The following is a 26016-nucleotide window of genomic DNA, read 5'->3' on the forward strand; positions in this document are numbered from 1 at the left end:
GGCTGGTGGGTTTGAACCACCAACCTTCTGGTTAGCAGTCAAGTGCCTTAGGCACTACACTACCAGAGCTCCTGTCTAAAAATGGCACTAGGAGGTCTCTAATCAATGTTGAAGGAGGTTGGGTGGCACTGTGGTTAAAGTATTGGATTGCTAATTGTAATAATGGTCAGTAGTTCAAACCCACCAGGTGCTAAAGATTTACAGCCTTGGAAACCCTGTGGGGGCAGTTCTACTCTGTTCTGTAAGGTCACTGTGAGTTGGGATAGATTTGATGGCAGTTGAGTTTTTTTTTTTTTTTTTTTTTTTTAATCCAGACACTCCCCCAACTCCTTACTTGCTGTTTCCCCCACCAAGCCAAGGAAAGGGAGGGCAGGAGTGAGAAGCCATGATAGTGAGGGAGACTTTGCCCCCCACACACACCATTAATCGCCACCTGATATCCAAAACAGTTGATTTCTTAATCTTTTGTAGGGTACTAGGAGCTCTGGTGACGTAGTGCCTAAAGCATCTGACTGCTAACCAGAAGGCTAGAGGTTCAAACCCACCAGCCACTCTTTGGAAGGAAGATTGGGTGATCTACTTCCATGGTGATACTGCCTTGGAAACCCAAGGTGGGGTCACTATGAGTCAGATTTAACTCAACAGCAATGAGGGTTTTTTTTTTTTTTTTGTGAGCTGATGCCCCCATCCCAACCAAGTGCCATCCCTAGCCTATGCACCCCTCCTAACATAAAAATTCTGGAGCCTTACTTAGGAGGAACAACAGGTTGACCTTTCTCTGGTCCACAGGGAGGCAGAGGGCCAGCCTTGGCATCACTTAATCTGAACAAAAGTGAAAATTTTTTCCTTGCCCTGCAAGAAGCATGAGCTTCCTGGTGTTGGAGGTATTGTTACAATCCTTCTAACAGAAATAAAACTACTGCTCCCACTTGCTTGTGTTTTTCAGAAAACCTTTCCATTTCTCATCCTTACCCTCTGGCTCCCATGGCAAATCATATGTAATTGTTACTCCACTTTTTATATGGCATTGTGATGTGAGGCTTCCTTGAAGAAATTAAAAATCTAAACTGAGACCTGAAGGTCCACCAGGGAAACAGGGTGGTTGTATTCCAGGCAGAAGGAACTCTATGTATCAGGATCCCTGAAGGAGGGAGCTTGTCAATGTCAAGAAATGGAAAATAACTCAGAAATATATCAGGGAGCATGGGGGTCAGGCTGGTGAAGGTTGAGACTGGGGCTGCTCCAAACTTCGAAAGACTGCAACAAATTTAGGCTTTCTCCTGGGGCCAACTGGAAAACATTCAGCAAGGGAGTGAGATGTATCTATCCGGGAGCTATATCCAGCCTCCTTTTCCCACACCTTTTTTTTTTTTTTTTTAATTTTTTATTGTGATTTAGGTGAAGATTTACAGAGCAAATTCACTTTCCATACAGTAGTTCACATACACTTTGTCTCATGACATTGACTACAATTTACCACAATGCAACAGCTCCCCTCCCACTTCCTCTCCATAGTTACCTCTTCCCTGTGTCCACCCTTCACGCACTCCTGCCCCCTGATCTGTCTCCCTGTGCATAAGCAGCCCTTCTTTCTCCCATGATTGTTCTCTCCAAGGAGTGTATCTACCTCAGGTAAATGTTCCACTCATATGCCTGTCTTTTGTTTGGTTGGAAGCCACAAGTGTTCCCACACCTTTTTAATTAGTAAAATTAATCTCTTTCCAAGAAGAACCCAGATTTGCATTCTCATCTTCATCTGGCCATCAGAAAACTGTCCAAGAACAAAGTTGCTTGAGGTAGGAAGGAACTCAGGTGCAGCTTCAACAGTCGCCTCCCACCCCCATCTCTGCCTCTAAGCAAGACCTCGCCCAGAATAGCTGAGATTTCTATTCTATGTGTTCTTCCAGAGCAATCTTCCACTCCCTCGTGGGTGTGTCCCGCTCCTCTCCCCATACCAACACCTTTACTATCTCTTAGTTTATCTTCCCAGCGGGGTTTTGGATCGCAGGAGGAAGGATTAGAAGTGGGAGGAAATGTGACTTTGTTGGCTGTGTGCAAGAATTTGCCAGTCTTTAGGAAAGACGCTTCCAAATCAATAGCAGATAAATTAGGGCAGGAGTCGTGGGCTGGAGGAGAAAGGCATAGATAGACAGCGATGTATGCATATATGCAAATTGAGAGTCCTGCCTCCTCTCTGACCAGGGATGCCTGGCTTCCTAGAAGAGGAGGTATTCGTAGTCCTCCCAAAAAAAAAAAAAATTGTTTTGGAGGGTAGCAATACTGGAGAAGAGAGGTCAGGTCTAGACGGAATCCTAGCCCTAGAGATTACACATCTGTCTTCACAACAGCAGAGCAGAGACCCGCCAGTTAGCGCATCCCTTGACCCGGAACAACAGCCAGTGCTGCCTCTGCGCCAGCTGCCCACGTGCTGGCAACAGCGGCCACGTGGGGGCCCTGCGGAAACGCTTTGTAAAAGTTTGTCCCCTGCGCTGCCCAGTAGAGAAGGGGTCAGGGGAAGAGCGCAAGAGGAAACCGTACCGGCGAGAGCTGGGACTCACGCGAGCCTGGGCCTGCCCGGGGCGGGGCCTGGGCGCCGGCGGCCGGTGGGGAGGGCGGGGCTTGGCGCTAGGAAGAGCGGGCTCGGAGGGTAACTGGTAGCTCTTCCTTATCGCCGGGTCTCCTCAACTTCAGCCCTAGAGCAGACCGCAGCTTGGGCAGCCCCCTGGTCGCCATGGAATCGGCGCAGGGTGCGGGCATCGCAGTGGCTGAGGCGCTGCAGAACCAGATGCCTGGGCTGGAGAATGTGTGGCTCTGGGTCACCTTTCTGGGCGATCCCAAGTGTCTCTTCTTGTTCTACTTCCCCGCGACCTACTACATCTCTCGCCGCGTGGGCATCGCGGTGCTCTGGATCAGCCTCATCACTGAGTGGCTCAACCTGGTCTTCAAGTGGTGAGACAGCTAAGCCCTCCAGCGACCTGGTCCCCCATCCCTGGGGGCCCTGACCCCGGTGCGAGGCCTGACCTCTCTCAGCAGGTGTCTCAAAGGTCTGGACCTCTCCTGAGAGTGAACTCATGGCTTTAACACCTCCCACCCCTACCCCCTGGCCTTCACTTTTCCCCTTTGTGCATCTTGGACTCAGACTTCAGTGTCCACCCAGCCCGCTCCTTAGACCAATGTTCCTGAGCAAAGAAATCGCTTAAGGGGTGCATTGAAAATGCAAATACCGTATCTCCACCTCAGACCTACTGATTTAGGAACTCCAGGGGGAGGGGAGAGGTTAAAAAACCAAACCAAACTCACTGCCCTGGAGTCGGATGTAGATTGCCCAGTCTTAATTCCGAGGAGTGGCTGGTGGGTTTGAACCTTCAGCCTTCTGGTTAGCAGTCAAGTGCCTTAGGCACTACGCCACCGAAGCATCTGTGGTGATATTTATGTAACAGAAAGCCCTGCACTCAGCTTATTTTTTCAGTCATCTACTCATTTATTTGTTTGCTGTAACTTTAAGAAGCATGCTTTGTGCCAGGCATCCCATGAGCTGCTAAGAACAGAAGAGGCTAAACCCTTACAAATCAAAATGGGCAGCACTTGAAAGCTTGCTAGAAATGCAGAAACTCAGGCCCCAACCCAGACCTACTGAATCAGAATCTGCGTTTTAACAAAGTCCCCAAGTGAGTCAAGGAGCTCTGGTAGCATAGTGGCTAAAGCACTTGACTGTTAACCAGAAGGCTAGCGGTTCAAACCCACCAGCCACTCCTCAGAAGGAAGGTTGGGCAATCCTACTTCCGTAGTGATACTGCCTCGGAAACCCAAGGAGGGGTCACTATGAGTTGGGGCCGACTCAACGGCACATAACAAGAAGTGAGTCAAGTGCACAGTAAACTTTGAGAAGCATTGCCTTCCAGGCACACTTTCTCTTTCTCTTCATTCACTAAAAGGCTCTTTACACTAGACTTAGAAGCTAGGACTCCCAGGCAAGTGTGTGGAGGCCCTATTGCCCTTGGGGCTTATCTCTTTGTGCCACCTTTTCCCTCTTGGATGCACTAGGGAGTTATGCCTCCTGCCAGGCATGCAGCCACCACCACACCTCATCTCAGCTTCTGTTCCCTCTAGGGGAGGGAAGGCAGGTTCTTAGGAGACACCTGAATGGACTGGAATGACTTTACCTTCCCTTCCACTCTTCTGGCTAGTATGTCATCCCTACTGTAAACGGAAAAGCAGTTGTCAAATCATTCTTGCTTAATTGCCTTTGGTGTTGTGTTCTCTCTTCCCTGAGGCTGTATAAGCCACCTCCTCTTGTGTCCTGTACCCCCAAGGGTGGGGGCAGTCAGATGCCTTAGGCACTAAGCCACCAGAAATCGAGGGTGGGTAATTTAAGGTGCAGTTTTTGGAATGGAGAGTGTGGATATGGCACCAAGGAACATGAGAAGCAGAAGGGTCAGTGAGAATCTGGAAGGGAGGAGAGGGCAGATGTAGGTCCTGGCTCTGTGAAGATAAGGAGTGCTGGCCTCCTGTGCATGTGTGCGCGCGTGCGCGCTTGAGCGCGCACAAACACACACACACACACACACACTCCACAATCTGTTGCCTCCTATTGCTTTTAGAAGATAGTGTGATTTCCTGTTCCAAGGTAGGAAACCATGGCAGGTCCTGGCAGGGAATCAAGAGTTCTCATTCTGTCTCTGTTCCCCAGGGCCTCCAGAGGACTCTCAGATGTCCTACCACCCTCCTCTCTCTCCTCTTGCCAGTGTTGTGTTTAATGTTGTCCTGCACCTGTTCTCTTCCAGGCTCCTCTTTGGAGACAGACCCTTCTGGTGGGTCCATGAATCTGGGTACTACAGCCAGGCCCCAGCCCAGGTTCACCAGTTCCCCTCCTCTTGTGAAACTGGTCCAGGTGGGAATCCCCAGCCCTCCTCTCTTTCCCAATGTGGTTAGGGTTTGGGTACACGTTTCAGAGTACTTTTAGCCGGGGTGGCCCAGCCAAATTCCCAGTCTCAAAATTACTGGCTCTTCAAAACAAAAAATCCCAGCATGACTGAGTCAAGTTATGGGAGGAGGGCACCCATGCCACTGTGCCATCTGCCCACGTTGTACACAGGCCCTGAGAGAGGCCTCATGGGGGAAGGGGGGTATGTGGGCTAAAAAAGCCATCAGGGCAGAGGGAGCCATAGACTGGTACAGGGAAGAAGCTCTCTTCTTGGCTAGGGGGAAGCAGATGTGTTGAAGTATCACCAGGAGAACCCATATTCCACCCCCTTCCTCTCATCACAAGTTTCTGAATTCCCTGGCAGGAAGCCCTTCTGGACACTGCATGATCACAGGAGCAGCCCTCTGGCCTGTAATGACAACCATCTCCTCCCAGTTGGCCACTCGGACCCGCAGGTATACTCTGGCATTGCCCACCATTGGGAGCAGGGGTGATGGTACTCTGGGCCCAGAGACCAGCAGTGGGGCAGCCTGGGAGCTGGAGTTCTGGGGGCCCTGGGGCATTTGGTCAAACCTTGTGGTCCCTGGGTATAAAGGGAAGCCAGGCTGTGTGTAGACACCACCTAGGCCACTTGCTTCTCTTCTTTCTAGCCGTTGGGTACGGATGATGCCTAGCCTGGCTTATTGTACCTTCCTCCTGGCAGTCGGCCTATCTCGGGTCTTCATCTTAGCACATTTCCCTCATCAGGTGTTGGCTGGCTTAATAGCTGGTAAGGAGCTGGAGTGGCAGGGGGTGGGCTGAGAGGGTGTCTCTGGTGGTAGGAGGACCAGTCTAGAATCTTACTGTCTTCCCTGGCTTCTGTAGAGCCAGTCCCAAAACCCCTCTTGTGTCTCAGTCTGTTCTCCTGCCAAGCCACAGCTCACTGGTCATGTGCCCAACTCCTTGAAGCTCACGTCACCCCCTCCTTCTCCAGGTGCTGTCCTGGGGTGGCTAATGACCCCCCGGGTGCCTGTGGAGCGGGAGCTAAGCTTCTATGGTTTGACTGCACTGGCCCTCATGCTGGGGGCCAGTCTCATCTATTGGACCCTCTTTACACTGGGCCTGGATCTTTCTTGGTAAGTTCCATCTTGAAGACTGGGCAGGCCGAGGCCTGTGCTACCTCACCTGGATCTATCCTAGTAGTTCCCTGATTCACTAGCTATCAAAGGTCACTTTGCCTGTTCAAAAAGCTGGACCTGCCTTGTATCATAGCAGAACATGGGGCCGGGCCCCAAAGGGCAGATGGCTAAGAGCCAGGGCCCTCTAGGTTCCAGAGGAATGTTTCTTCCTCACCACAGGTCCATCAACCTAGCTTCCAAGTGGTGTGAGCGGCCTGAGTGGTTACATGTGGACAGTCGGCCCTTTGCCTCCCTGAGCCGTGACTCAGGTGCCGCCCTGGGTCTGGGCATCGCCCTGCACTCTCCCTGCTATGCCCAGGTCCGGCGGGCATACCTAGTAAATAGCCAGAAGATTGCCTGCTTTGTGCTAGCCATGGTGCTGCTAGGCCCCCTGGACTGGCTGGGCTATCCTCCTCAGATTAGCCTCTTCTACATCTTCAATTTCCTCAAATTTACCCTCTGGCCATGCCTGGTCCTGGCGCTGGTGCCCTGGGTGGTACACATGGTCAGTGGTACCCAGGAAACCCCACCCATCCGCTCCTCCTGACTTCCAAGTGCCTCCTCCCACCATCTTCCCTCCCAAACCCAACACTCCTCCATCTCAACACTCCAGGAGGCAGCTCCATCCCCTTCCAGGTGTCCAGCAGGCCCTGCTCACCTTGAATTTGCCCTGTTTCTCTCACCATCTGGTCTTAGGCCCAAAGAGAGAGCCTTCTCTGTCTCAGAGGCTGGTCTTACTCCTGCTGTCCCTCCCAAGTCCCTAAAGAGCAGGTGCAAGGGCAAGACCAGTGGTTCCTGCAACACTGTGAAAGACGCCTTGAGGCAGCCCCAATAAAGCCCTTGAACACTTCTGGATTCCTTTCTTGATTAAGTTGTCTTCATGAACATGAGTGGACCCCCAGGCCCCCTGCTGTGTGCCCCCTCCGATCCTGGTTTCTAGAGAGGCAAGAGTCACAGAGAAAAGGAAGTTATGGCTCAGCCGAGACCTCTCAGGCCTGGGCCCTTCCCCACTCAGCAGGGTCTAGGCCACACAGGAGGTCTCCTAAGATATTATGGCTGCATTCAGTGAAAGCATTTCACCTGCAGGACAGAAACCTCACCCCTATCCCATACCATCTGTTTCCTAAATTGACTTCTAGTCCAAGGGTGGAGAAAAGCAGAGCCTTTTTTTTTTTTTTGCTAGAAAGCTTGAGAACCTCTACTCCATTCGGGAGCCCAGAGAACAGAGACACTGGCTCTAGAAGGCACTGCTAGAAACAAGTTTATTTATACAAGGACACACAGTGTAACGGGTTATAAAACACTTAACTGAAATCCATATCCAGGGAAACAAAGCAAGGAAGGGGTTTACATGAGAACCAGACTGGCCATGGGGAAGGGAGGTGAGGGGCCTGGAGTCTGGGGCTCAGCATGGGGAGGCTTGGTACACTGGGCCAGCCCCATCCCCATCCCCAGGAAGATCTGGAGAACACACATCACACAAGACACAGCTCACAATGAACCAATGGTGGTGATGGGACTCCTGCCCCTTCTCTGGCTCCCTCAACCCTGCTCTCAGGCCCCCATTAGGATAATAAATATGTAAACAGACTGGTGGAGCCCGGGGGATGAGAGGAAAGAAAGTGTATGTGGTATTGGAGAGGAGAAGGAAGACTCAGCCTCTTAGGAGCCACTTCTCATCTTTGGTTTCCTGAACAGCTGGACAGCATTCCCTGGAAGCCTTGTGGGAACCCAGCCCCTGCAAACAGAAAGGGGTTGGCAAGGCTCCTAGGAAAGAAGAGGCAGTGCCCAGCCCCTTCCTTCTCTTAGCTTCCTTGGATGAGGCCAGCGAAAGGAGCCGAGGAGGAGAAAAGCTCTAGCTGAGGGCAGACTACTGGGTTCTTGCATTCTGGCACTGACCTTGCCCATTCTAGAACCCCGATTCTCACCATCCCCAGGCTTCAAAGCAAAACGAGGGAGGTGGGTCGCTGACCCTTCTGCTCGTAGACTGCTGGAAAGCTGGGGGAACTCTGGTCAGGGGGCAGAAATCTGGTCCTTACCAGCACGGGGACTGCCAGCCTAGAGCCCTCCTGCAGGGACTACCTTCTCCCCCTCCCCAGTCTGTGCCAGAAGAGGGGCAGGGAGGCCAATAGGCAGGTAGGCAGCAGGCCTGGTTCTGTGGTTCCTTCTGGCCCCTGAGAACCCAGGAGTCCATCCCATCCCTCCCATACACTTTCTCCCACTCCAGCCCTGGAAAGGGGAAAAGCCCTGCCCACAGACCTCAGGCCCACATCCGGGGCACAAGCACTCCTCTGGGTGCTCAGGCCAGGAGAGGAGGAGTGAGAGGCCTGTGCAGCAAGGGGGAAGACACAGGGAAAAGGGTGGGACCCACCTCCCCTCCAGGCCTACCTTTTAGTACTATAGGGACCCTCTGGACCCTCCCCTGAGGCTAGAGAGGGAGGAGGGTGAAATTAAGGCATTTCCCCCAAAATCAGCTGAAGTCAAGGCACCAAACTTATTGCTCCCTCCTCCATCAGGGAGACCCCAGAACCTAAGAGTACTATCCCGGCCTCCATGCCACCTTAAGCTGGCCCAGGCTCCGGAAAAGGACAGGATGCAGGACAGTGGGTTCAGGATACAACATGGGCGGGAGGCTGGAAAGGGTACCCACTCCTGAAAGAAGCAAAATCCCAGAGCAGAGATGGCCACAGGGTAGGGGGCCTGAGGCAGCTTAGAGGAGCAGGCGGGGCAAGGCTGAGAGACCCACACGGCACACGTTGTTGAATGTGTGACTTTTTGTTTTTAATAGAAAAAATAAACAAAATCACAATGATGAAGCCCAAAGGGGTGGGGGCCAGTACGTCACAGGGCAGGCTCCTGCTCCATGGGCTCCTCTGTCAGCCTGTGGGGACAAGCATAGGAAGGGGCACTCAGTGCAGGGCTCTAGCAGGTGGAGGGCAAGAGTGGAGAGTTGGATAAGGGGCTTTACCTGGGGCTGTGCTCCCGGGCAGCAGCAGCCTGGGCCTCAGCCCCCACCGACAGCAAGGCCATGGCGCTCACAGTCTCGGCCTCCTCCGTCTCACCGGCCTGGGCCTCCCGTAGGGAATGGCCCAGACCCGCCGCAAACCTCTGCACACAGCTCCAGTGTTTGCCTGTGGAAGGGGAGGACAAAGGGTCAGGGAGGGCAGCTTACCCCCATACATGTATTCCCTGCCCAGGGGCTCCCACAAACACCACTCCCTTGGCAAGCTGAGGGCTGGGCGTCTGCCATCCCCACGCACTCTGGATTTCGATGACTTTCTCTAGTGTGGCCACCGCGTTGATGTTGGGCTTTTGCTGCAAGACTGCCTCGTCCAAGGGCTGCAGCTGACGGTGAGGAGGAGGGAGAAGAGAAAACTTATGGTGGGAAGTGGATGAGGACACCTGCTCCTCTAAGTGCCCCAGCCATCTCCAGACACCCCTCATAACAGAGGCAAAGCAGAGCCTTTCTGGGGGTGCCCCAACTCAAAGAGCCCTGTCCACCAGCTGTCCTTAAGACAGGAAAACCTTCCCAAGGTACCCTCCCTACTGCTTGACCCAGGAACAAGGACTTCCCTTGCTGGCCCCTCAGCCCTCTTGGCCCACTGTCCCACCTCCCCTGCCCTGCACCCCTCACCTCCACGCTGAGCAGAGCTGAGACACAGGCTTCAGAGGCATCACAGATGGCGGTCAAGTCATGGCCTCCCTCCAGGGCCAGCACCACCCGGCCCCCTGCCAGTGTCATCAGCTGCCTGGTCAAGTGGCCAAAACCTTTAGGTGGGTGGAGGAGGAAGAGGATAGAATGAAAATAATCAATTCAAAGAAGGCAAGAAAAAGAAACATAAGAGGTAGGACAAATAGCACAAAACAAGATGGTAGCTACCATTGCAACCTAAATATGTCTGTAATAAAATTAAATATAATGGACTAGATGTGCCACTAAAGACAAAAGCTAACAGACTGGCTATGAAAAGTCCAATGACATGCTGGATTATAAGAAGACCTCTAACACATCAGGGATCAGCTGGTTCCATCCCTACGGCTCTAGCAGGAGACACACCTCTGCTATCCCACCCCCAAAAGGCCAAGATTGGCAGGAGAGCACGGTGCTACTGGAATGCATCTAAGTCAGGCCTACCCCTAGCTCTCTTCCCCCAAACCTCTGCAGTCCCCCCACTTGTCCCCATCCTCACTGTTCCACAACCTCTCTCAATCCCCCAACAGGCTCACATCTGGCGGTGACAGAGTAGCCACCCAATGGAGACAGATGTCCCTCGACAGCATCAAACCCGGCAGAGACCAGGACTACGTCAGGGGAGAACTCGTGGGCAATGGGCATCACCACTGTCCTGCAAAGGGATGGCCCAAGCTGACCTGCTGGATGGCTAGGCCAGGCCTTGCCCACCCCACCTCGTGTTCTCCTCTCAGATAACCCCCCTCCACCCACACCAAACTGAGTGCCTTCTGCCCTCCCACTCTTCAGATGCCCCACTCCCCACACCCCGCCAGGCCCTCCTCAGCCCCCACCTGAAGGCTGTCAGGTACTCCACATCTCCGATGGGGGGATCCACACCTCCCGTCCATGCCACGTTCACATTGTACCCCATGCCTGGCCCTCCGCCAACCTGACACCAGGGTGGGGAATGGGATTATTCTCCCTGCCTGGGGATCCCAGACTTGCCCTTCCCCTCAACTCCTGCCTCCCATCCTCACTGATCTTGGCTCTGCCCAGAGGGACTGTCAGGCCAGTGGTCTTCCACTAGAAGCTCAGACTCCCCAGGCACCAGCATCACCACGGACCTCCGTGGCTCCCGCCTGGTCCAACTCTGCTGCCTCTCTGAGGGGTCCCACGTTTGGGCACAGGAGCTGTACCTCTTCAGGTGCCCCGCTGCCCGGAAAGAAGTTCCCATTGTCGTAGCGATGTAGGGAGATGTAGAGCACAGAGGGGTCATTGTAGAATGCTTGCTGGGTGCCATTGCCATGGTGGATGTCCTGGGGCGGGGGTGTGGGGGGAAAATGGGATCAGGACAATAGCCCCAGCTCTGACCCACAGGTTCAAATCCCAGTTGCTCAAGGGGGTGCAGCCCACTGCTAGCTACTGGGCATTTTAGTCCTGTTGACAATAGTGTTGGCCCATGCTTCTCTAACCAGAGTCTGTGGGTATGTGATGTAGCATCATGCAGGAGATGTACAGAGCCACGAGAAATGTGGCACAGCTCCCTGCAGAATCCATTCTACTTAAGAATTTTGGGGAAAATGTTAAGGTAAATTAACTAGAAGGGAATTTTAAACAGGTAAGTTTTAGAGAAGAATCCAACATGTGCGTAAAATTTTAGGCCAAAGTAGACTTCATAGACACATCACCCCTGCTGAGGACGGACGGCTCCTTGTCCTTCCCCAGCTCACAGGGAGTAGGGAGAAGCCCTGTTAAGTAGCGAGAGCAGAAGTGTCGGGGCCAAACACCTCCTCTGAAACCTGGTACCAACATCCCAAGCTAAGTGACCTTGGCTAGGTCACCTGACAGCTTGATGTCTTCATTTATGGAAATGGACATCGTGATTCCTATCACGAGAGGTGGCCAGGCGTATCAACGTGCGTTGTGGCCTGGCACATGCACAGCCCCCAATAGTGTTCTCTACCATTTCAGAGTATGAAATCCCCTCCACTGCCTGAGGCTACAAGGTGGGGCCAAGATGGAGCAGGGGCTCAAACCCCTTTCAAGTCTCTCTTGGGAAGGAGGAAGCCCAATGGGTATGTGAGGACTGGCTGACTGATGTTCCATGTAAAGTGAGTCAACATGATAGGACATGATTGCACACAACCCACCCCCCCCAGTGGCCAAGCATGAAGAGTGGGCTCCTTGTTAGGGAGGGAGCTTCCAGAAGGCTGACCTGGTCCCAGCTCTGCCTGGCCCTGCCCAGCCCACAATGAGGCAGCCCACTGCCTACCCAGTCCACAATGAGGACCTTGCCAACATTCAACTTCTGCTGCAGGAGTTTCGCTGTGATGGCTACAGAGTTGAAGAAGCAGAATCCCCTGGGGGGTGGGGGGAGAAGGGGGAGGTCAGCTTCAGTGCTACCTTGGCTCAGTGAGCAGGGGCGGCACGGGGATCCACCCCGCTGAGAGTGTAGGGCTGAGAGCAAAGATTCTAGCACAGGGATGTGAGGGCACTTACATGGCTGTGGATTCCTCAGCATGGTGTCCTGGGGGCCGGATGATAGCAAATCCATTCTGAAGAGGTGGTGGACAGGGACAGACAGGAAGGCAAGATGGCCAGAGAGGTGGACATAGCAAGAGAGAAACACAAGCCAGACAGGAAGAGAACACAGATCAGAAAAGCATATTCAACACGCCACTTCGAGTGCCAACCATAGGCTTTTCAGGCAGGCAGGCACCATCTCTGCCCTTGAGACACCCATGAGAGCGAGCTCCAGACTCATGCCTCTTGGTCAGTCCTTCCTTACTCCTCATCCCTCCCACTGGCCCTGGGGCCACACCTCCTCCCCACCCTGGCATCTGAGAGTTGAGGCTGCCAGGGACAGCACCTCACTGAAGAGGAGGCCAAGGCTGTCCCATCCTCCACTCCTGAGGAAACAGGACCAAGCAAGGGGCACCTAGACCACAAGAACACACTTACCTTGAGCTCTCCCGCAGCCACCTTGAAGGCCAGCTCCACCAGACAGCCTACTGCCATGCGCACAGCACTGGAGGAGTGCATCTCGTTCCACACAGTGTCACTGTCCACCTGCAGGGGCAGGAGAGCAGGCTTCAGTGTGCCCCCTGCAGGGGGAGGGCAAGAATGGGTGGGAGTGGACACCTGGACAGCAGGCCAGCAGCCAGGAAGTTGGAAGGGAGGGGCCAAAACAGGAAGCGCCGTCTTCCTGCCCCACCCCCACTGGTGGGCACCTTACTTACCCCGATGCCCCCACATGGCAACATGGCATACATCTTCTGGCTGATGGGGCCTACAAGGAATAGGGGCAGAGTTATTCTGGAAGTTGCCTCAACTACCAGGTTATAGGTTGGAGTCTGCAGAGAGCAGTGAGATAGCTACCAAGAAAAGGCCCAGGCCCAAGCCCAGGCCAGGCCTCTACAGGCCTGCCAGTTAGAAGCTGTCCCCCTGTTCTGTGGAGACATCCTCTAGGGGAAGATGGCATGGAGAGAGGGGCATAAAGCTTGGGGAGAGAGGCAAACCACTCCCTCACCACCAAGCCTGACTGTCCCCTGTGTGCCACCAGCATGCTCTGTTCTTGTCTTCTCTGAGTGTGCCCCCTGGAGGTGGAGAGCATAGCAACTTGCCACCTTAGGCAAGGGGACAACCTGTGCTCATCATCAGGACCCACTTGCTTATCCTGGCCATGCCTGTCTTCCTGCCAGGCCCCTTCCCCTATGCAGGCAGTGGCTCACCTCGGGCCCCGGCCCCACCCACCACCCCCCTGGCTCACCGAGCAGCTTCTTGCTGTCCAGCTTCTGTCGGTTGAGAGGGCTGGTCCCATAGAGCAGGGTGTGGTACTCAGAGTGCACCGTCTGGATCTCATCTAGCGTGGCCTTGCGACCCCGGACCCGCTGCCAGGGAAGGCAAGAGGCAGGGCCAGTGAGAGGCATCACTGCAGGCCCCACTTTTCAGATGCCCAGACCTTCCCTCTGCCCTGTGGGGCACACAGAGCCTTTTTCTGGCTCCAGGAGATCCAAAGGGCTTTGAGAAAGTGTGCCCTTTCCCTGGGACCTTCCTCACTCAGCTGAGGACCACGAGGGAAAACAGGCAGCAAAGGGGTGGCTGCGGCACTAGTCCCAGATCGAGGTTAAAGAAAGGATGAGGAAGAAACAGGGAAAGAGAAAAGTCTTCAGCTGATTTGACTCGGGCCCCTACCTCACACTTGCTGAGCAGGCCTGTCTCCTGCAGCCGAGACCAGATGCTCTGGATCCGGCCGGCGTGCTCAGGGTGCACGTGTGTGTTCCCGCACATGCACTGGTGCTTCAGCATGAACGTGTCATAAACCACACCTGGGGCAGACAGGGCATGGGGCGTGTGGGCCAACACAGCTCTAGTCCTGGGATCACAGCCTGGCCTCACTATTCTCAGAGCTTACCCAGCACTCTCCAGCCACCCCAGGCCACCCTGGCCGTCCTCCCACACGCCTGCCACCTCTCCCCTACAGCTCATGCCCTCTTTACTGTCCCCTCCTTTCTCTTTACTGTCCTTTCCTCCATTACTGCCTGTCAAAAGCTTCCCCACCCCAACCACAACCCAACCAGGCTGCCCCACATACACACACCCTCACAGGCTTTCATCTCTCCCCGCTGTGCTTACAGCACTGAACCCATCCTCACGGTCTAGCCTCATTCCTGACACCTGCCACTGCCCCTCCTGGGCACTCTCCTACACCCCCGACTCCCCCAGTGGAGACAGGGGACCATCCTCAGGCATGTCTGTGCCTCCACAGGGCCACTCAAAGCCCTGAGCCGAGTCCATGGTGGCTGCTGGGGGCAGGGCTTTCTGGACCAGACTGAGTTCACATTCTTGACCCCCTGACCTCAAGGAGACAGTAGGCTCTCTCTACTGGGGCTCCAGGGCTAGGAGTGACTATGCAGGTCAGGCAGTCCCTCAGTGGTGAGGGGATGAAAAAAGACATTTTTGAGGAGTAGGGTGCTCGCTGGGAGATAGCTGCTGCAGGAGGCTGTGGTGCACAGGGAATGTGGATCTAAGGCCTTCTCTCCTGTCAGATACTCTGAGGGGTCCTGGCACCCTGCAGTCCCTCACAGCAAAGGCCTGCTCTGAAGCTGTGCACAGGGCTAGATGCCATCCATGCCCCATCCCTCTCTGGCCTCACAGTGGAAGAGCACAGCAGGCAGTGATGGGGCTCACCTGTGGTGAAGAGGTGCTTGGTAGGCTGGTCTGGGGGGCTCTTCGTGCCCCCAGGGGCAGCAGGTGAGGACTGGGTGCGGCCCAAGGCCTGGTGGGGCACAGTGGCCAGGCTGAGGGGTGCCTGGTATACTTGTAGTGGCTGCAGCTGCTGAGCCTCTGAGAATACCTGGAAAGGAGCCAGGAGGCACCTGGGTGAGGCTCAGCCTGAGACAAAGTAAGGGCAGGTGGTCTTAGGGCCTCCAGAGGGGCCCCAAATCCAGGCCTTGTCTTCTAAACCTCCAGCTCCCCACACCTCCCCGCTTCCCCCCTCCAGGGACAGGAGAGGCTCCAGCCTCACCATCTCCTCAGGAGATGGTGAGGGATGAGGGATGTGATGAGTCACACAAAGAGTAGCATTGAGGTAAGAGGCTGGGAGGGGCGGGGGCGTAGCAAGGGGGCGGGATGAGTCAGGCCTGGAGGGCTCAGCTGTGTCCGCAATGAATGAGTGTGTGCGTGCGTGCGTGCGTGCGTGCGTGCTAGGCTCAAGGAAGACTGTAGTAGCAGCGGAGGCGTGTGTGTACACATTTGCACAGGGACCGACGCACAGCCTGCCCTACGCAGGCAGACGCGTAGATACACACAGTCACGTGGACACACCCTCCAGTGGGGGCAGTTACAGATGCCGTGGGGGAGGGGGCTGGCAGACTGGGTCACAGACAGGACTCTGGGACCCACCCAGGCAGCTCCATCCCTCCCACCTCTCCCCACCCCTTTCCTAGTCCCCATTTTCTCTTCTGCACAGCAAACTGTGCAGACTGGGAGAGGAAAAGGCTAGGGAGGAAGAGGGGTGGAAGGCGGCCAGAGGCGCTGGGGCCAGGAGGCGCAGGCACCTTTTTGTAACCAGCGCTGGCCTCTTCCAGATCGGGTCCCTCCTCAGCGCCACTCTGGCCCTCCTCGTCTTTGACCTGGATGCAGTCTTCCTCCTCCTCCTCCTCCTCCTCTTCCTCCTCTTCCTCTTCTAAGTCCTCTTGGGTGCTCTCACTCTCGGTGGAGCCTTCCCGGGGCATGGTCAGGGCTCCTTCCCCCAGCAGCACCTCCTGGTGCTCCGTCAGCTCCTCCTCTGTCTCCTCGGGGTGGGTGGTGGGCTGCCGAGGGAGCTCTCCGGTCTTGGTGAGGATCTGGGAGCAGAGCCAAGGGGTGCATGTCAACTGAGATGGGGAGCAGCCACAGCCAATAGTCCAGGAGTGTCTATCCTTCCCCCCTGATCCCAGCCCACCCTGAGTCTCCTTGTGAATAAGGAAAGAGGCCAGGAGGCTCCTTTGAGCAGACAAGCAGGGAATGCCCTGCCCCAGCCTGGCCAGGACGCTTGCCTCACCGGCTCACCTTGCCCAGCTGCAGCTGCTGCTGCTGCTTCTGCTTCTCTAGGAACTGCTGGTGCTGCTGCTGCATGACCAGCTGCTGCAGGGCCTGGGGGCTCTGTGGCAGTGGCGAGGACTGAGTGCGGCTCAGGGGCCGGTGTCGTGGGAGCTTGCCCACTGTCCGCATGCTGGTGGCCACACGTTCGCCTGTCACCAGTGGGGACTGCCCATGGAGTGGCACTGTGAAGTCAGCGGTAGGGTGGGAGAAGGTAAGCATCACTGTGGGGGTGGGGGTGCGCTAGACCCTCCCATCCCATCCCAGGGCTCTCTCTCTCCTGGAACACAGCCACCTATACCTACCATACTCAGAAAAAAAATAAATAAAAAACACAGAGGGATCCGGAGTACCCTGCCCAAAATATGAGCCCCATTCATCCTTTTCCCTAGGACTGAACACTCTGATAGCTGAAAGCCACTGCCTCCAGCAAGCCTTCCTGGATTCACCATTCTCTCCCCTGGATTCCCTTAGTTAATTGCGTATGTAATCTTGGGCTTTCCTTATCAGCAATCACTAGTTTCCCCAAGACCTCTCTGATCATGGGCCCCCATGGATCCCATGAGGCAAGGAAGCCCTGGGACAGAACCACATGTCTTTCAAGCAGCACGTTCTGACACTAACATGTACTTCAAGGCTATCTATCTGCGCCAATCTCATAGCATTAGCCACCTGTAACTACCGGGCACTTGAAAGGGGCATCTCTGGAGCATGAGCTCCCTGATAGCAGTAGGTTTTGTCCAGACAGTGCCTGGCATGCTATAGGTGCTCAATAAATGTTTATAGAATGTGGAAGAAATTAGCAGTGCTGTTGGGGGAGCTGTGATGGCTGGCAAGTGTCCCTGGCTGCTGCTTCCTGCCAGTTGCTCCTGCCTTGAGCCCCCAGAACAGATGGGAAGGCTCCTCCCTCGGCCACCCGTGGCACGGCGGCCACCCACTCACCCGCAATGAGGGTGCTCTGCTGCCGGGCCTGCTCCAGCAGCAGCACATGCTGAAGCAAGGAGGCGTGCCCATGGGGGCTCGTGTCACCCTCCAGTGCCACACCCAGCAGGCAGCCTGGGATGGAGGATGTGCTCATGAACTTGCCCGTCAGTGCGCCACCCTGCCGCAGGGACTGGAGGGCCTGCCTCTCGGCCTCTTGCTGCGTTGACAGCTTCGGGGAGGCCTGGGTAGGGGAGGAGGGTGGCAGGTGAAGAAGGAGCTGATAGTGTCCCCAAGCCGACCACCTTCAGACCAGCACCTCTCATCACCCACTGCCCAGCCCCTGGCTCTGAGGGGCCATCTGGTCCCTCTCAGGGCCTTGGGAAGGGAAAAAAAAAAAACCCAGCTAGGGTAATCCAGGGCCGATGCCCTCAACACCAGGGAAAGGATGGGATGTGTGTCCTGTACTTACGGTGAGGTGCGAGTTGGTGACAGTGACGGTGGCCTGCAGCCCTAGGGAGATGTTGGGCAGAGAGGGGGACGTGTAGAGGCTGAACTGGTTGGGGGAGCTGTCCAGAGGGAGGGCCCGGTGCTGGGGGAGCATCTGGGGAGCAGTCGGGAGAGACAGGCATGAGCGTGGGCAAAGGAGATGGCCAGGGAGGGGTTGAGGCTGAGGTCTCTGAATGGTGCCCCACTCCCCCAATCCAGAGCCCCAACTAGGGGTGATGCAGAGATCAGGGCCCTTCGTGGATCTGTCGGACTAATGTCCCTACAGGACAACTCCAGGCAAGGACCCTTCAGCCCATCCATTCGGGCAGAGATCTCTGCTTGGCACTCTCGAGCAAAACAGGAAGTAGATGCGTCTTCCAAGGAAAGGGCACAGCTCTGTCCCCACCCCACCCTGCCCTCAGCTGGGCCTGTACCTCGGTGGGGATGTTGGGGACGGAGCCAGTAAAGCCGTTCTCGGCGATGGTGCTGTGGGAACTGTTGGGAGAGCTGGGGCCAGAGCCTGGTGCGCTGTTACACACGGACGACACTACGGGAGAAGTGGCTGTCACCTGGGCCTGTTCTGAGCCACCCTCTAGTCTCAGGCCCTCAGGTCAGAGACACAAGAGGAGCCCTCACCTCCAGGCCCGGCACCCGTGATCTCAACAGCTCTCTTCTTAAAGGTGCTGATGACAGTCCCATCCTTGCGGCGCAGGAGGGGACTGCTTCTCCGCTCGGCCACCTTCTGCTTTAGCCTTGAACGCACTTTCAAGTTGGGTTCAGAGGCTAGGGAGAAGACAGTCGTGGCTCAGACGCATCCCCCACACCTGGGCACACTCCTGCAGTCCAGCCTACAGTAGGCTGGCTCGGAATAGCAGCCCTACTGTTGCCACATGCCCATCTGTACCCCTGAGGAGTTACACCCTAGGAGGCCAGGTGGGGCACTCACCTGTCTTGCGGAGGGGGAAGTCATCGCGGCTGTCATAGGGCCCAAGCAAAGGCAGTTTGTAAGAGGGAGGCGTCCCAGGGGGGCCGCTCTGGGGAGGGGAACTCTGGTCCAAAGAAGCATGGTGGGCTCCCCTGGAGGAGGGGATAGAAAAAGAGCTAGGTTACCATCAGTCAGTGGGACCTGCCACCTGGCAATGTATGTTTATGAAAAACCCACCGTATGTAACCAGTAAACTAGCTGTCGTCAAACTAATCCCAACTCATAGCAACCCCATGTGTGTCAGAGTGGAACTGTGCTCCATAGGGTCTCAATGGCTGTGACCTTCTGGAAGCAGATCACCAGGCCTTTCTTCCAAGGTAGATTCCTTCCTCTGGGCAGATTCAAACCTCCAACTTTGGTTAGCAGCCAAGCACTTAACTTTGGGGGCCACCCAGGGACTCCTCCCCATTATATGTAAGGATAGGAACTGGATCTTGGGGAGAGAAGCAAGGAGTCTCATCTCCCAGGAGAGACGGAGGCCTGTATCCGCCTGCCCAAGCCATTACCAGCATTTGGGGTGCTGCGGGAGGGAATGGTTGAGGCCGCCCGGAGTGGGCTCCTTTGATTTCGACAAGAGGAATTCCTGGAGCCTCAGCTTCACCTCGGTGCTGGCGATGGCACCTGTGAGACAGGGCAGAGCTGACCTGGATGCTCAGGGCCAGGGCCCCGTGGCCAGGAGGCCTGGGAGGCACCAGGCCTTACTCTCTTTGCTCTTTTCCTTGTTCCGAAGGATGAGCAGCTGCTGCTCCAGCCGCTGCTTCTCCAGCTCCTCCTGCCGCTGCTGCTCCCGCTGCCGCTGCTGCTCCCGCTCCTGCTGCCTCTTGGCTGCCAGCATCTCCTGCTGCTGCTGCAAGGGCACAGGGGGAAGAGGCGGGTGAGCCAGGGCCCAGGCGGGGGTCAGAGGTCTGGGTGGCCCCCCGCGCCCCCCTCGCTCACCTTGAGGTGCTTCTGCAGCTGGACCTCGTGCTGCCGTGTCAGGTGGTCATGCTGCTTCTGGAACTCGGCAAACAGGAGCTGCTTCTGCAGCTGCTGCTGCTGCTTGAGTGCCAGCAGCTCCTGCTGGAGTTGCTGCTCCCGCAGCGCAGGGTCCACGGGGCCTGCCAGAGTCCCTCGCAGCTCCACGGGGCTAGGGCTGCCTCCACCGCCACCCCCCACAGAGCTGGGCATGGCTCCAGGCAGCACTGGCTTCACCTCCACTGTGGAGAGAGGAAAACAGGAAGGGTCACCGTAGTAGCTGCTGGAAGCTACCAGGCAGGACACCTAGACCACAGCCTGCATGGACCACCTTCATTAAATGAGATGGAGCCATGGGCTTCTATAGAGAATATGCGTAAGTATAAAAGCCCAGTGTCTGGCAGACCAGGGAATAGGGCCCAGACTCAACATGTGGTCATTACTGCCAGGGAAAGTTAACACCAGTGAAATACCAGGCTTACTGGTCTGATAGAGACTGATGAAACCACCTAGTCACCCTTCAGGCCTGGAACTGAACTCACCCCATGGCTTCCAGCCAAACAACAGACCAGTGTATAGGGTGAACAATTACACCAGGTAGGTATACTTCTTAGAAGAATCAACCATGGCAGATCAGAAGGGCAGCATTTGCATAGGGAGACAGTTCAGAGGACAGGAATGCATAGGAAAGGACACAGGGAAAAGGTAATCACAAGGAGGAAGTGAGAAGAGAGCTGTTACATTGTGAGGATTGCGATCAATGTCAGCCAACAAAATGAGTCTGAACTGCTGAATGGAAAACGAATTTGTTCTGTAAACTTTCACCCAAATCACAATTAAAAAAAAAAAAGATCCAGGACTTGTCCCAGTGCAAGTTATGTTAAAACTGAACAATAGCTTAACTAGTAAAAAAAAAAAAAAAAGGGTCTGCCTTGAATATTATGCTCTTTTAAGAATCATCTATATAGGATCAAATCCACAATTACAACTCAAGAAGAAGAAAAAAAGAACATTAACAGTACTGGGTACTCAGGGGCCGGCATTTTATTTGAATTACTCATTTAAACCTCATCACTAACTAGGAACTAAAACCAACCAAACTCACTGCCATTGAGTCAATTCCAACTCATAGTGACCCCCTTTGGATTTCGAGGTGGTAAATCTTTATGGAAGCAGACTGCACTGTCTTCCTTCTGCAGAGCGGCTGGTGGGTTTGAACTGCCAACCTTCTGGTTAGCAGTCAAATGCCTTAGTCACTACGCCACAAGAGCTCCTTAACTATGAACTACGCACTATTATTACCTCATTTTACTGACAAGGAAACAGAAATTTAAGTAATTTGACCAAAGACATACAGCCAGGTGACTGCAGAGTAGGGCTTTTATTTTTTTATTGTTGTAAAAATATGTAACACATGTGCCAATTCAACATTTTTTATGCGTACAATTTAGTGACATCAATTACATTAATCATGTTGTACAACCATTACCAATAACCATTGCCAAATTTCCATCAAATCTATGCTTTCAATCACCGTCCTATGCCTACTCCCCTACCTCTCAATACCACATCCAAAGAAGCCTATACCAGAAGAGAAACTGAGGCATAGAAGTTGGTTCTAGAATTGACAGGGCTGGGAGCCAGGGCCCTTGGTAGACCCAGGTGAGGCCTGTGGAGACCTGGAGATCCCTACCTTCCCTGTTCTCTGCCCCATTCCCAGCTGGGGTAGATGGAGCAGGAGAGGCAGGTGCTGGGGATGGAGGGGTAGGGTGGGAGCAGAAGGCCTCAAGGAAATGGGGTGCAGGGCAGTACCAAGCCAGGGACAGGAGGGAGGCTGGGAGTCAGACTTGCTTCCTTTGCTGGATTATCTCCTTTCAACAGTTTTATTGTAATTACCCTGAAAATGCCGCTATATATAGAGTGAGCCAAACAGCAGCTGTGCCTGGGGGGGGGGGAATGAGAGAATAGGCGGGCAGGCCAGAGGGAGGAGGTGGGAGGAGGAGACAGGAAAGGAAAAGGAATCAGACAGGAAGAAGGGTAATGGCAGAAGGGAGGGCTGGAGCTGAGGCAGGGATTGTAGAACTCTGCTGCCAGGGAGTGCCTGCCCGCGGGAAAGGGGGAAGGGAGGCCTGTGGAACAGGGAAACAAGGCCTTGGGTCAAGGCCCCCATGTGGACAATGGGCCAGGGGCCCCAGGGAGTGGCAAGAGGTTCCAATGACTTATGGGAAAGCTGGGTCTTGACCTCTTGATTCCTGTACACTGTTGTCTGGTCACTGAGTGTCACGTCCTACCACTGCCCGTGGTTGCCGGGGCAACTGGGCAAACATCACACCAGCGGGGAGCCCCAAGCCCAGCCCACACCCCACAAAGCCTCCTGTCGCCAGCAGGAAGGAAGAAATGAACAAGGCAGCACTGACCCCATCTTGTTTCTTTTCCATTTCTTTCTCCAAAGAAAGCCCTCACTTCAGTTGCTTCAGCCCAGGGAGGCCACAGGGAACTGGGATGACTCTCCTTGGCAAAGTGGCCCTTCCAACCCAGGCCTGGGCAAGGATGGACCCTGATGGCAGCAATGTTTTCTGCCCTCGTTGTTCTTTGCCAAGATAGGGTAAAGGCTGAGCTAAGAGAGGTGTGTGGGCCTGGATCTCTCTGGGGACCAGGCATGGAAGGGGTGTCACTAAGGTAGGGGGGGCCAGGCCTGCAGAAGGCCAAACCCTTATCACCCTTATGCCCCCTTTGTCCCACTGCAGGCTATACCTCTCCCTCCCTGGTACTATTCCACATCCTTCCAGGGCCCCTGGAGGTCGGGAAGGGGAGAAGGTAAAGCCTGCAGATGTCCCCACAGCCCTCTTCTCCCCGCAGCACCACTAGGCACATTCCTCTGTGGTTTGCCCGCCAGCCGCACTGACGACTCTGTGGCCACGAGGCCAAAGCCACATCTGCAGGAGTGGCCAGATGTGGCCAGGAGGGTGGGGTCACTCACTCACTCACTTTCCCTCCTGACATATGCCCTGCCCCAGGAAGAAGGGCCCTTGGGAACTGCAGAGGGCCTTTTTGGAGGTGGCTGGCCCCAGGCCAGAGTACAAAACAGGATGGCAGCAAGGAGGCGGCAGGCAGCCTTGGGTCTCCCCAGCCCCTGCAGTCCTCAGCAAGCCCCTTAGCTGGCCAGAAGGGTGTCTGTTCCCAGGAAAGGCGAGCTTGGCCTGTGGACGGGCTTTAATCTGCTGCTCCTGGCCCGTCTGCCCAGGGAAGGGCAGAGGTCCAAGCAGTCCTGGCTTCCAGCAGATAGGCCTGCCTCAGGCTGGGATAGCCGCCAGCAACGCTGGCTTCCCTTGCAGGAGCCCTGCAGAAGAAGGGGATCTTCCACTAGGGTTACTGCTGCCACTACCACTGCTACCACTGCCACCACCACCGCAGCAGCAGCAGAGCCGCTAGGCCCTGTACTGCGGTAAAGCCATGGAACCCTGGACCCATTGGTATTCAGGTGGTAGGGCTGCCGGCGGGCTCCACCACAGCTCGTTCCCATGCAAGTAGGAAGTGCAGGCGACAGGAGAACATTAATCTGAAGGTCCTGTGGGGCCTGTGCAGCAGGCAGCACCCAGGGGTCGGCCAGGTAACAACCTGGTCCCAAGATGGAAGAGATAGTGTGGGGCAGCTGGGGTCAGGGAAGGCAGGGGGAGGGGCACAGAATTCCCAGAATGGAGTCTGCTGAGCAGAGAACCTAGAAGCCTAGCTGGCCTTGCCCCCTGCCGGAATCTGTGTCCTCTGCCAGCCAGGCACAAGCAGGGCAGGTGGCAGCAGCTGCTATCAGAACCAAGCACCTGGAAGGGGAAGTGGGTGTGTCATAATACCAGGAGGTTCTTGGGCTCCTCCTGGTGGACCACAGAAGGTTGGAAGACCTCCAGAAAGGGAAGAGGGTAAAAGGGGTACTGCTCCCCAGGGAGGCTGGTGGTTGGGAGCTCTGGCTAGCCCAGAGCCCCTCTAAAAGGACAGGAGAGGAATCATGTGGGAGGTCAAGGCCCTGAGTTCTACCCTACCCCAGTGCCACAAGCTGACAGAAAGGCACAGGGCACAGAGAAGAGGCCAGATAGCTGACACAGCGACCCCTGCAGGGGGAAGAGGGGTTCTTGGGAGGGGTCCAGAGGTGGGCCATCCTTCCTGGGCCTACTCAATACTCTTCCCCTTCCAGGGGACTCTGACCACTCCTCCTGGAGCAGTAGTGTCAGGAACAGAAGATAACTGCATCTTGTGCCTATTCTTCCGTAAGACTGCCCACCACTGCCTCCAGGGAGAAGGCCCGCCTGGGCAGCTGGGAGGGGGGTCTCACAATTCTAGCCATCAGAGCTGCCCCGCACATATTCCTACAATCTCAGTCCAGGCTCTGGTTCAGAAGGGGCATCTGGCCAGTGCATGAGCACAACCAGGCAGTGGTGACACCTTAGTGACACTTTGTTTCCATCCAGCTGGGCCTCCGTGACTTCCATCAGCCCATCTTCCATGGAAGATTCTTTGGGACAGCCTGGCTGCTCTGGGCAAGATGACGCAGGTACTTACGAGAAACCTCTGGGGCTACTGCCAGCACAGCTCTGGGCAAAGGGACACTGCCCCGAAGCAGATGAGGGGCTCTGGGACACAAGGAGCACGTTTTAGCAGTGCCTTGGGGACAAGGGCTCAAAGTAAGAACCAAATCTAGCTGCCCAAGCAAAGCCAAGCCTGCTCTGAACACATTACAACCCTTGCCCAGTTCTAGGCCCCCTCATGAAGATGCTGTCACTAATCCTGAATCCCTGTGACCAGTGGGGAAATGGTATTTTAGTCCCTGTTATGGATAGAATCGTGTCCCACAAAAATATGCATTGTAAATCCTAACCCCTATAGCCAAAACCAAACTCAATGCTGTCGAGTCAATTCCAACTAATAGTGACCCTATGGGACAAAACAGAACTGCCCGGTAGGGTCTCCAAGGCTGTAAATCTTTAAGGATGCAAACTGCCTCATCTTCCTCCCACAGAGAAAACACCACCATGCCCAGACATTTTATAGGTGAATTCCATTAAACTTTCAAGGAGAGATTACTTTTAACTAATATAAATCCTGCTGGAAAGAAAGAGAGGAAATCATTACCAACACATCCTTTGAAGCAAGAAATTTGGGAGGACATTTTTCTACATCCTTCTAAACACTGAATTCTCAACCTATTTTATGTTCTCCCAAGGATTCCAAGTCTCTTTGCAATAGGCCCTGATTCCTTGACAAACTCACGGCTGTCGAATCAATTCTGACTCATAGCGAACCACGCATAGGGTTTCCACGCCTATAACCTTTATGCGGGACACTCTGGTATCATAGTGACAAAGGCATTTGACTGCCAGCAGTCGGAAGGAGGACTGGACAATCTACTTCCATAGAGATATGGCCTTGGAAACCCAAGGAGGTCGCTATGAGTTGGATCCAACTCGACGGCAGTGAGTTTGGTTTTTTGGTTTTAATCTTTATGGAAGCGGACTGTCTTTCCTCTAGTGGGTTTGAACTGTGGACCTTTCAGTTAGCAGCCAAACGCTTTTAACCACTGTGCCACCAGGGCTCCTTCTCTGTATCTGTGGTTATAATCCCATTTGGGAAGGCGTTTTCTTTGTTAAGAGACCATATCAGTGCAGGGTGTGTTTTTTAAACCAATCACCTTTGAGATATAAAAAGAGCAGATTAGAACAGAGGAGAGAGTAGAAATGGGGGAAAACAGATGCCAAGCTGCATGAGTATTACCAAGGAGCCGAGGAACAAGGACCTTCCTCCAGAACCGACAGAGAGAGAAAGCCTTCCCCTAGAGTCAGCACCCTAAATTCAGACTTCTCCTAAACTGAGAAAATAAACCTGTTTGTGAAAACCACCCACCTGTATTTCTGCTATAGCAGCACTAGAGAACTAAGGAGCTCTGGCCATGCAGTGCCTAAGGTATGTGACTACTAACCAGAGGTTTGCAGTTCAAGCCCACCATCTGCTCTGTGGAAGGAAGAAGCAACACACTTCTGTAGAGATTTACTGCCTTGATAACCCAGTGGAGGTCAATGGCAGTAGGTTTGTTTGTTTTGGTTTAGATAACTAAGACAATCCCCCCCTCCACACCCCAAAAAGCCCTGGAGGGAGGAGCCCTAGTGTGAGAACCCACTTAGCCAAACAAAGAAACTTAGAAACCGGCTCTAAAAAGACTCTGCTTCCAGGAGCCACCACAGAAGTCTAGGGAGAGGAGAGGGTCCAGGGTACACAGAACAGGAGGTACAGGGGTATATTATGCTGTTTGGAATATCTACACAGGCCAAAAATGAGGACCTTACAA

At 54.6% G+C, this 26016-nt stretch overlaps 2 protein-coding genes across 2 annotated transcripts in view; one reads left to right on the forward strand and one right to left on the reverse strand.

The window, feature by feature from the left end:
• Window positions 1–2731: 2731 nt before the first annotated feature.
• G6PC3 (glucose-6-phosphatase catalytic subunit 3) lies at window positions 2732–6628 on the forward strand. Its single transcript, XM_007955215.1, has 6 exons — window positions 2732–2949; window positions 4785–4891; window positions 5289–5379; window positions 5575–5693; window positions 5898–6039; window positions 6262–6628. Exons 1-6 carry the CDS (start codon window positions 2732–2734, stop codon window positions 6626–6628), a joined length of 1044 nt encoding a protein of 347 aa, XP_007953406.1.
• Window positions 6629–8922: 2294 nt separating this feature from the next.
• The window catches only part of HDAC5 (histone deacetylase 5), a 30798-nt gene continuing 13704 nt past the window's right edge, over window positions 8923–26016 (reverse strand). Inside the window, exons 3-26 of the mRNA XM_007955218.1 lie at window positions 19668–19927; window positions 19434–19578; window positions 19238–19352; window positions 18693–18823; window positions 18383–18529; window positions 18181–18293; window positions 17730–17861; window positions 17279–17501; window positions 16307–16521; window positions 15814–16101; window positions 14945–15110; window positions 13949–14082; window positions 13524–13644; window positions 12994–13043; window positions 12716–12823; window positions 12254–12309; window positions 12027–12114; window positions 10951–11070; window positions 10606–10703; window positions 10309–10427; window positions 9716–9849; window positions 9342–9426; window positions 9050–9212; window positions 8923–8962 (exon numbers count right to left, since the gene is read on the reverse strand). Coding sequence (XP_007953409.1) covers window positions 8923–8962; window positions 9050–9212; window positions 9342–9426; window positions 9716–9849; window positions 10309–10427; window positions 10606–10703; window positions 10951–11070; window positions 12027–12114; window positions 12254–12309; window positions 12716–12823; window positions 12994–13043; window positions 13524–13644; window positions 13949–14082; window positions 14945–15110; window positions 15814–16101; window positions 16307–16521; window positions 17279–17501; window positions 17730–17861; window positions 18181–18293; window positions 18383–18529; window positions 18693–18823; window positions 19238–19352; window positions 19434–19578; window positions 19668–19927 — 3251 coding nt within the window. The remainder of the gene's footprint in view (window positions 8963–9049; window positions 9213–9341; window positions 9427–9715; window positions 9850–10308; window positions 10428–10605; window positions 10704–10950; window positions 11071–12026; window positions 12115–12253; window positions 12310–12715; window positions 12824–12993; window positions 13044–13523; window positions 13645–13948; window positions 14083–14944; window positions 15111–15813; window positions 16102–16306; window positions 16522–17278; window positions 17502–17729; window positions 17862–18180; window positions 18294–18382; window positions 18530–18692; window positions 18824–19237; window positions 19353–19433; window positions 19579–19667; window positions 19928–26016) is intronic.

Source organism: Orycteropus afer, unplaced genomic scaffold (genome assembly GCF_000298275.1).
Source record: "Orycteropus afer afer isolate SDZICR_OR568_19922 unplaced genomic scaffold, OryAfe1.0 scaffold00495, whole genome shotgun sequence".
Taxonomy (NCBI): Eukaryota; Metazoa; Chordata; class Mammalia; order Tubulidentata; family Orycteropodidae; genus Orycteropus; species Orycteropus afer.